Below are 11,391 nucleotides of genomic sequence, written 5' to 3' on the forward strand. Positions count from 1 at the left end.
CTCAGCAGGCCGCTGGGCCTGCTCTGTGGATGGTCACAGTTCCCTCTACCCTGCCGGCGCAGGGGGAGGGGGCGGCTCTGCCTCTCAGCAGGCCGCTGCTCCTCTTCTGCCGGTGGGTCGCAGGCCCGCCTACCTTGCAGGAGTGATTGGAAGCTCTGTCCCGCCGCGGGCCACTGGGCCTTTTCTGTTGGTGGTCACAGTTCCGCCTACCTGGCAGGCGCGGGGGGTGGGGGGCGGCTCTGCCTCTCAGCAGGCCGGTGCTCCTCTTCTTCCGGTGGGTTGCAGGCCTGCCTACCTTGCAGGAGTGATTGGAAGCTCTTTTAAATCCATTTTGATCTTTTTTATACTTTGATTTTTTTACTCATGTATGATTTTATAATAATGTTCACTGGTCATTTGAAAAATATTGGTTTGTTGAGTTTTATAAACCTTCTAAATATTGATATGTATTCATTATACAATATTAAAATTGTTCCTGTTAATATCATCTCTGACTTTATCACAGAAGTCTTTAAATAATGGAAAGCTAAAGAGTTCTTGGTGATGGTTATAGTTTTTTAAAATTCTAATCTACATTTGAAAGCTTGAATTTTATCCTTGGCAACAGATATTTTCAGTTGTTTTCCTTGAAGTAAAACTCACTTTGTACAGTATCTTTTTTGTAGATCCCATTAGATTTTATATCTAAAAGATCATGACATCTTCAAATACAGATAGTTTTACTTCTTTTGCGTTTTGGATGTCTTTCATTTTCTTGCTCTGTTGAATTTGTAAGCACTTCCAGTGAAGGTATTAACTAGAAGTAGTAAGAACAGGCATCTTTGCCTTATTCCTATCCTTAGGAAGAAAACATTCAGTCTTTTACTATTAAATATATTGTAGGCTATAGGTGTTTTGTAGATATCCTTTATCGAATTGAGAAAGTTTCCTTCTATTCCTAGTTTGCTGAGTTTTTTTTTTCCCCTCAAAATTGTATGTTGGCTTTTATTCAAAATATTTTCTAATTCTCCTTTTGGTTTATTCTTTGCTCTGTTGGTTATCTAGGAGTGCATTGTTTAATCCCAAATATTTCAACTTTTCTAGATATCTTATTGCTATTGATTTCTAATTTAATTCCATTTTGGTCAGAGGACAGACTCTAATTAATTTTGAGCTTTTGAAATTTATTAAGATGTGTTTTATGGCCTTGTATGTTGTCTACCTTGTGAATATTTCATTTATACTTGACGAGAATGTATATTCTGCAGTTATTATTATTCTAATATCTATTAGGTTTCAGTGGTATTTAATGGTCTTTTTAATTTAATGTATCCTGATTTTTTTTGTTTGTTATTTTTTTAAAATTTTCTATCAGTCACGTTCTTGTTTTACCTTGTTTATTGTATTTTTCAACTGTAGAATTTCAATTTGATAGCTTGTATTTCTCTGCTGTGATTTCCCATCTGTTCGTTCATCATGGGACATTTTCTTCTATCTGGAGAATACTTAAAATTAGTGCTTTGAAGTTTTGTTTGCTATTCACAATATTTGATTTACCACAGGTTTGGTTTCTGTTAACTTTTTCTTGAATATGTATCATATTTTTCTGTTTATTTACACTTTTGGAATTTTAAAATTGTTGCTGATATTATATGAATGATAAATTGTAGAGACTTTGGTTTCTCTTATATTACTCTGAAGTGTGTTGAATTTTATTGTAGAAGACAGTTAACATGGACATATTTGAACTCTGGACTCTCTTTTGCAGTAGCCAGAATCTCTGCTTAGTTCTTTCAGTTTCTAGTGGCTACTTTTTCATCAAGCTGATGATGAGACCTCTGTATGTGTGTAGTATAATGGTTAGCTAAGGATTTGGGTGGAGTTTGTGTATAGAGAAGTGGAGTTTATCCCTTTTGCATTTCCTACCCTTCTGGGATCCACCTCTCTCTAATTTTGTAGATGCTCTGCTTACTTTGCACTGACACCTCAAGCCAGTAAGCCTATAGTGTTTGGCCTCTGAACTGAGCAGCTGAGAGATTGCCCTCTGGCAAAAAGATTCCTAAATATCTTCTCATTTTTAGACTTCCATCTAGTTCGTCCACTTTTGGCCACTCTTTCATACCTTCAAATACTTTCCAATACTTGTTTACTTTATCCAGGTTTTATAATTGCTATTTGAGGGTAGGTTAGTCTGCTTAGTCTGCTTAAGTTATTCTGCAGTAACTGAAATCCACCTTCTCACCCTCTGTGGGCCTTAGGCATTGTCTTTTCTCCCTTAGGCTACCATTAAAACCCAAGGCTCCAGTTCTCTTATTGGCACATATCCTTAGAGTGGCTATGATTTTGGTCTAGCTGACTACTTTATTTTCCAGTTCACTGTATATAGGCTCTTTGTTTGGTAACTGGAAGATTTTTCAGAACACTAATTTTCTATATAGCCAGAGATAGATCTTCTTATAGCTGTAACTCTATAGATATTGCCTAAAGATATGCCTTCTATACTATTTATATGTTTGGATTTTTATTTTTCTTACTCAAAATTTAGAACTCCTCCTTACCTAAGTTTTTTTTTTTTTTTTAATTGGTGTTTCTTTCTCATCTTTCCCAGTTGCTTTTCTCTATTTCTCATGTTTTGTTTTCTCTGAGATTCCTCCATTTATTCCTTTGACATGTTTGCTTGCATTTTGATCATCTGTCCTCCTCCTCTTCCCATTCCTCTTCCTCTTCCTCTTCTTCTTCCTCTTCCTCCTCCTTCTTCAGTGCTGGGGATGGAACCCAGTATCTTGCACACACTAGGCAAGTGCTCTACCAGTCAAGATTGTTTATTGTTGCATTAACTTCTATAGTTTCATCTCTTTTTGGACCATACAAGAGAATATTTCTGCCACCGATCTATAGAATGTTGCTGTCAGAAAGATCCATAAAATCAATGAAGCTGTCCTCTATTACTTACAGAGAAACTGAGGACCAGCTAGATAAGCAATTTATTTGACTCTTGCAGCTCACCTCCTAAAGCTGAAATTAGAGCCCTAGACTCCTGATTCTTGAGTCCATAGCTCTTACCACTATGAATTCTCTTTCAGTTTGTTTTCTGATTTTGCTTAGGATTTGATTTATTCATGTCTTTTGCATGATCATATTATTTTTAATTATTTAAGTATTTATTTTTCAAGACAAAAATTAAAGCCAGGTATGGTGATTCATCCATGTAATTTCCAGTGACTGGGGAGGCTGAGGCAGGAGGATCGCAAGTTCAAAGCCAGCCTCAGCAACTTAGTGAGGCCCTACATGACTCAGTGAGCCCTTTCCTGATCGGTGGCAGTGTCATTCTCTGGCTTCTAAATAAAACATAAAAAAGGATAAAGATGTGGCTCAGTTTTAGAGTACCTCTGTGTTCAATCCTGGTACCAAAAAGAAAAAAAAAAAAAGACAAAAATTAGTGGTTTCCTAGTGATCTAGAATACCATACATGTTTCTAAGATTGGAGATGGTGCCATTCATAATAAGCTTTCCTGATTCCTAAAGCTTTCCACTACTCATCCCACTTATCCCTTAGGATGCTTGTTATAACTTTTAACAGTTATGTACTAGGTGCCAGGGATTCCACTATTAGTGAGAGAAAGGTCCTGATCTGAGGAGCTCACCTTCTATCTGTGGAAGCAGACAGGTAATTTTAAATGCTTCTTGTTTAGTATTACTTTGGAGGATTTTCAAGGTGCTTTGGGAGCACAAAGGAAAAGTAAATTTAGCCTTGGAAGGATGTGGTCAGGGAATGTTTCCTAGAGGAGCTGTCTTACAGGATGTCAGTTATTAGCCAAGATAAAAAAGAAAGGAAGGATGTTTAAGGAAGAAGATCTCACAGTGCCAAGTCAGGAGGATGGGGAATACTATGGTTTATGGGGTGGGATCATGAACAGTTTACTAGTTGTGTAGCATAAAGTGTGAAATGGAATTGTATGAGATATACTGGAGAGGTAGGCGGTGTCACACTTTGGAAGCCTTTCTGAGGAGCATGTACTACACCCTAGAGGCAAGGGGAATCATTGGAGCATTAAAAGCAGCCCTGCATTTTAGATAGGCAAATCAATATGGCAGCAATGTGAAGTACGTGGAAGAAACCAGTTTGGAAGTAGAACAAATATTAGATTGTTGGAGTAGCTCAGGCTACAGGTGATGAAGGCCTGACCTGTGACAGTGCTAGTAAGGAGTAAGTGGGAAAATGGTTAGGGGACTGATATGCGGAAAAGGAAGGAGGAATTGTTTGGCAACAAGGAAATGTCATCGATTTCCTGAAAGCGAGTGAAATAAAAGCCAGGTTCTAATATGTTAAGGAATGAATGAAAAGCAAGGAAATGGAGACAGTGAATGGAGACAGGCTCTTTCAAGAAGTTTAGATAAGCTGGGCAAGGTGGCGCATGCCTGTAATCCCGGCTGCTCGGGAGGTTGAGGCAGAAGAATCACAAGTTCAAATCGAGCCTCAGCAAAAGCGAGACGCTAAGCAATTCAGTGAGTCCCTACTTCTAAATAAAATACAAAATAGGGCTGGGGATGTGGCTTAGTGGTCGAGTGCCCCCCAGTTCAATCCCCCATGCCCCACAAAGTAGTTTAGATAAGAAGGAATGGGGGTATAGCTTAGTGGTTGAGGGCTGCTTAACATGCACAGATCCTAGGTTCAGTCCCCAGCACATTTGCGTGCAAGTGCATGTGCACACAGAATGAATTTAGATAAGAAGACTGAGAGAATGCTTAGTAATTAGAAGAGATTCGAGGCCTATTCACTGTCTTCTCAAAACTCACCCTTGTATTGGCTTCCATGACACCTACCCCTGATTCTTTTCACTTGTCATTTCTTCTTGGCTGCCATTGCAAGCTTCTGTTCTTTTGTGTACTCCTTAAATGTTTCTCAGAGCTGCTTCTATAATTCCATATGTTCTCTCTAAATGAATCTTGCCTAGTCAGACCTTCCAACTACCCCCTATATGTACATGATTTCAAATCTGTATTTTTAGCTCAATCTCGGGTATCTAAATTCATGATAGGTTCTTCTGTTGATATGTACTTGAGGCCCCTCAAATGCCACATCTTTAAAACTGCACTCATTGCAGCTTCTCCTACTCTGTGCCTGCTCTTGCTCTTGTGCTTTCTTTCCTGATTGGTGGCAGTGTCATTCATCTGGTCACTCAATAATTAACCATTGAGGCAAATTTAGCTCCTGTTTCTTTATCCTTCTGAATCTAATAACTCAGTAAGTACTGATAATTTTGCCATCCATGTCCTCCTCCTTGTCATTGCTTTCATTGTTTGTTGCCTATGCCCTTCAGTGAACTTCTTGCCTCAGATCATCTTCAGAGTGATTTCGTTGAAATGTCATTTATACTTCTGCTTTAAACCCATCCTTTCTGGATGGAACTTATCTTTTTACCATGTTCTAAAGCTTGATATGATTTGGCCTCTGCCTACCTTTCCAGTGTTGACTCAAGGATTCTCCCTTTGTCATATTTTAGGCTCCAACCATACCAGTTTACTTTTGGTTTCCTCCAAGTATGAGAGTATTTATTGTTTTTGTATCTTTGTTCTTGTTTATACTTTACTCTGTCCTGAAATGACCTCCTGACTTTTCGATCCCCTGCCTTCCATCTCCAGTCTTCTGGTTAAGTTGCTGTTTTCAGACTTAGCTTAGGGACCATTCCCACAAAGCTTCTCCTGACCATTCTTGTCCATCCCTCATGTCACTTTTTTACCATACCTCCCTTAAGCTGACTGAAGTTCCCATTTCTGTGGTTGCTGTGATAACCCCATGCATATTTCTATCACAGTTTATGCCTTTTATTTTGATTATTATTTAAATGTCTGTCTCATCCAATAGTGCCTACAGTGCCTAGTATCTGAGGATAATTCAATAAATAGTTAATGAATGGAAAAGATATATGATGTGGACATCAGTGGAGAGTGAGTTGGATCTTGAAATGCTGAATAGCTGTCAAAGAGTAGAGAAGGATTTGAACAAGGACTAAGAAGAGAAGAAATTGTGTATTTTGTCTGTTTGATTCTTTTGCACATGCCTTAAATGTTTTCATATAACTTCTTTACTTTCCTTCCTACTCATTATATTGTGAACTGTTCTTTTTCTTTTAAAATACATGTCCAGTTCAGTGTTCTGGGTGATGAGTATGTCTTTTTTGATTTCAGATCCAATGGTTTTGAACAGAAGCGCTTTGCCAGGCTTGCCAGCAAGAAAGCAGTGGAAGAACTTGCCTACAAATGGAGTGTTGAGGATATGTAACTTCTCTGAGGCACGATGGGGTGCTGTGGATTGTGGTAGTGGGCATAGGACAGCCAGAATCCAGCTGTAACATCTGTCTGTGCACACAGTCAGGGCCCACACAGACCAGCAACTTGTCAAATGCCAGTTTTGACCACAGAAGAATATTCGAAACCTGATCTTTGGACTGAGGCACCTGGACTTCTCAGGTGTGTCAACACACTCTGTGGCTAGCTTTCATGGAAGCAGTGATTTCTATATCCCAGAGTTTGTTCTTGGCTAGGATTTTTCTTATTTTAATAAACATACATTTATTTTTTAAAAAATAATTTCCTACCTGGGTATTATGTTTGGGGAAGAATTCCAGCTAATATTGAATCCCTGGGAGTAATGAATGGTTGGATTTTTCATTAATTTGGAAAGTAATGTGAGTAACTTTATCAGTGACACATCTTTTTTTGAGAAAACAGGAAATTAGTAACTAGACGCAGAAATATTAGAAACATGGTGTGTGATAAAGGTAGTGTCACAAATTAGTGGGAAAGAGATGGATAACGGTGCTCAGAAAATTGGCTTGTTGTGTGCAAAAATAAAGTTGGATCCCTACCTCATACCATATAAAACAAAATAAATGCTGAAGCAATTAAAGACCTAATGAAGTGTAATTTAGTAAAGCTAGTAGAGGGTTTGCCTAGCATGTGTGAGACCCTGGGTTTGATCCCCAGCAACAAAAATAAAATAAAGCTAGTAGGGTGTCTGTGTTACATTAGGGTGAAGACAGATTTCCTAAATAAGATCCCAAAGCATAATCCTGAAGATCTGATAGCTTTGATTATTTTATAATTAAAAGGGTTTCTATTTAGCAAAACAGCCACAATCAAAGCTAAATTTGGGAGTGATTGGGAGAAGCTATCTGCAATGTCTAAAAGTGAGTAGGGATTGCATATATAAGGAATTAAATATAGAAAGAACTTGTGTAAATCATGAAGAAAAAGATAACACAAAATAAAAATATGCAAAGAAATGGATAGGTAAAACCAAGAGAGAAATCCAGAATGGTTAATAAGTATATTACCTCACTAGTAATTAACTAAATGCAAATTAAGACATATAATTTTGTTAAAAATTTCTACTTTATAGCTATTAGTTTGGCAAAAATAGATGACTCTCATAAAGAATGAAAACTCACAGGGAATCTAACTTGTGTATCCATTTTGGAGTTCAAATGGACAACATTTACTAAAATTAAATAATATTGGGAAGCAACGTTGCACAGTTCTTAAGAGAGGGCCCTGGAGCTATACTGCCCGAAACTGAATATCAGATATGTCATTTGTTAGCTGGTGACCTTTGGTGAGCCACTTAACTTCTCTGTGCTTTACTATCTTCATTTGTGAAGTAGAGATAATAGTACCTACTTTATAGGTGTAATGTAAGCATAGAATAGTGCCCGGCACACAGTAAATATAAAATTCTAAGCTATTTCTGTCATTATCACCATCAAATATGCTAGCCAGCTTCCCAGATGGCCTCCCATGATCATTGCCTGGTTTTTGAGCTCTGCATAGTCCCCTCCCACAATGAATAGGGCTGACTTGTACAACCCATAGGATGTACTGGAAATGTGTGACTTATGAAGCTAGGTCATGGAAGACATTGAAGCATCTGCCTTGTATTCTCTTGGATCACTTGGTCTAGAGGAAGCCAAGTCAGCTCCATGTCAAGACATTCAGACAACCCTCTGGAAAGGCCCATGTAGAGAGGCACTGAAGTCTTTCAGCTGTAGTCAGCTCCAAGTAGCCATCCATTTGAGTGAGCCCCTTTGGAAGTGGATCCTCCAGCTCTGCTCATTCCCTCAGTTCTTTTCAGCCCTGATTGACAACTTGACCACAACCTGCTGAGGAATCCTGAGCCAGACCATTTAGGTCCATCTTCTTAACTCAAAGAAACAGTATATATATATATATTTTTTTTTTCAAAAAAACAGCATTACTGAGATTTAATTTACCCACTATGCAATTCATCCCTTTTAAGTATGATTCAGTGGTTTTGTGTATCTCAGAATTGTGCAGCCATCACAATTAATTTTAAACTATTTTCATCACCTGGTAGATATAGGAAACCCAATACCCTATTAGCATTTAATTCCTACTTTCCCCCAACTTCCCCAAACATGGACAACCACTACTCTACTTTCTATCTCTATAGATTCATTTATTCTGGACTTTCATATAATATGTGAATGGAATTATCATACAATATATGGCCTCTTGTGTCTGGCTTCTTTCCCTTAGCATACTGTTTTCAAGGTTCATCCATGTTATCACGTCTGTCTGCTTCCTTTCTTTTTATGATTGAATGATGTTCTTTTTTATGGAATACACTTTTCATTCATCCATACATTATTTGGTGGATATTCAAGTTGTTCCCATTTTTGGGGTATTATGAATAATGCTGCATGAACAATTCATGTACAAGTTTTCAGATGTATGTTTTCATTTTTCATGGAGATATATATATATGGAATTTTTGGGTCATATGTAACTCCATGTAACTTTTTGAGGAACTGCCAAACTTTTTCTGAAGAAGTATATGAAAATTCTGGTTTATTTATATCCTTGCCAATACTTTTTATTACCTGTCTTTTTGATCATAGCCATCCTAGTGGATGTGAAGTGGTATATCTGATTATTGTTTTGGTTTTCATTTCCATAATGGCTAATGATATTGAACATCTTTATTTATTGAAATCCTTTGCCTATTTTTCATATATATGACAATCCAATTATATATACACACACATATAGATCATATATAGGTCATAAATATGTACATACACACACTTTTATGTTCAGAATTCTCTAGAGGGACCTGAGTATGTAGCTCAGTGGTAGAATGCTTGCCTAGCATGTGTGAAGCCCTGGGTTTTATTCCCCAGCTCTGGAGGTGGGGGAAAAGCTTTATATATTTTGGTGATATGTCCCTTATAGGATATATGATTTGCAAATACTTTTTCTCATTCTGTGAGTTGTGACTGTTTTAAAATGCTACAACACTTACAGTAGATAATTTGCATTTAGGGTAGGTAATTTGTTGCAAAGTAGGAGATAACTAATATATCAAATATATATATATATATATAAACAGTTCCACTCCTGGCTGTATCCTTCAGAGAGACTTGCAAAAATCCTAAAGTAGTTACATGTAAGGATGTTTATGTATAGTTTGCATAACAAGAAGCTAGAGGCAACTTAGATATCCATCACTAAGGGAACTAATAAGTAAAGTGTTATATATGCACATCATGAGCTATTATTTTAAAACATCAGATGAAAGCTGTTAGGAACTTAGTGACATGAAACTCCAGGTGAAGAAAACAGCAAAAATTAGCCAAGGTTTTGTGTGTGTGTGCGTGTGTGTATGTGTGTGTGTGTGTGTGTTCGGGGGGGTGCTGGGGATGAACCCAGTGTCTCACACATGATAGGCAAGTGTTCTACCAAAGATCCACACCCCCAGCCCAGCCTCAAAATTTTTGTTTTTAAAGGAGAATCTGCACCTTAACTCATTAGAATAGGGTCTGTGGGAAGGATCGGAATGGGACTAGAAGGGGTAAAGTAAAGGGAAGCAAGGAGACCTGCTTGTAAAGTGGCAGTGTGCCAGAACTCAGACCTTTGGGCAGCTTGGTTCTGGGCACCTGAGGGTGCAAGTGCAGCTCCAGAAGCCAGGCAATGGAATTGACACGAGTTCTCTCTATTACTTAGGGTAGGTAGGCTAAACTGCTAGGTAGACTCTCAAGAGAATTTTCTTCCTACTGCTTACTCGTATAACATCCAGCTAGGTTAGGTTGAAGAAGTGGGACTGAGATTCTGTCCATAGTCATATAGGGACCAAGCTGGTGCCAGCTTCAACATGGCTTCCAAGATTGTTTTGGGCATTAACATTTCAGTAAGCTGAGTGGAGCTTGGAGGATTGCTTAGGAGATGTCATGGGCCCGCTCTAGATGTGGTACACACTTCCACTCATATTCCAGAGACTGCAACTTAGTCACTTAGGTCCCTTTTAACACAAGCCTGATAAATATATTTTGTGTCCAAGAAGAAGGGAAAAAATGGATGCTGTTGGAGAGCTATTGTCTCTGCCATTTATATATTTCTCAATATTCCCCGCTCCCCGTCCTCCCCGCCCCCCAGCACCATTTGAGACATATATGGCTTTTGAAATAAATGTTGAGATCTGAAGATCCCAAACGGATTCATTTCTTTAACTGGAGAAATCAGCTGAGGTCTCTACCAAGTTGGGGATATTTTTTCCCTTCCTCTGGCCCGTGGTTGTCAGATGAGCTTAGGCAAGGAGATAAAATGTAAATTGCAGTTGTGTCTAGAGCTAATGTCTTTGAGACAGAAGTCAATACTTTAACAGCACAGAAAATAGACTAAGATTCCACAGTTGGAATGTGGCAGAGTTGGGACTAGAATCTGGTGTTCTTTCTCCTAAGCTGTACTGCTTATTTGATCCTTTGACTCCTTGCTAGAAACTTTTTTTTTTTTTTTTAAGACCCAACCTTAGATCATTTTATGGGGAAACTGGTGAAATCTGAATTATATCTATAGTTTAGTTCATGTAAATACAGCAGTGTAAATCTCTTAGTTTTGACCAATGGTACCATAAGATATTAACATTTGAGGAATCATGTAAAGAGTATACAAGACTCTGTACTGTCTTCACAAATTTCTGTAAATATAAAATTACTCCAAAATAAAAAGCAAATTAAAAACAAAGACCCCAAGGAATATAGGGTCTGGACAATGGATTCTACTCTTTTTACTTTTGAGATTATACTTTTATAAGCTACTTTGTAAGCCCGCCCCTTTCCTTGGATAGAGATGGCAGTGAGTACCTTAAACCCCCAGCCCATTGTCACGTTTATTCTGCACTGCTAGGTTTTGATTCCATTATGGGTTCAGGATTTAGCTGTTTCTTAGGAACATGTTCACTGGCTTTAGGCATAGGTGCTTTAAAAACTTAAATTACTTTGTTTTTTCCTTTACAAAGCAGTCTATTGTATGTTTTCAAGCAGAGACTGAAAACAGGGGAAGCAGAGGAATTCTTCCAGCTCTGTTTAGTAGTCCTTGGTAACAGCGTATCACACC

General features: G+C 38.1%; 1 protein-coding gene across 1 annotated transcript in view; it reads left to right on the top strand.

Moving 5' to 3' along the window:
- The window catches only part of Bud13 (BUD13 homolog), a 28,187-nt gene extending 19,333 nt beyond the window's left edge, over window positions 1–8,854 (top strand). The window contains exon 10 of the mRNA XM_015489847.2: window positions 6,169–8,854. Within this exon, the coding sequence (XP_015345333.1) occupies window positions 6,169–6,262 (94 nt within the window). The 3' untranslated portion in view covers window positions 6,263–8,854. The remainder of the gene's footprint in view (window positions 1–6,168) is intronic.
- The last annotated feature ends 2,537 nt before the right edge of the window (window positions 8,855–11,391 follow it).

Source organism: Marmota marmota, unplaced genomic scaffold (assembly GCF_001458135.2).
Source record: "Marmota marmota marmota unplaced genomic scaffold, marMar, whole genome shotgun sequence".
Lineage (NCBI taxonomy): Eukaryota > Metazoa > Chordata > Mammalia > Rodentia > Sciuridae > Marmota > Marmota marmota.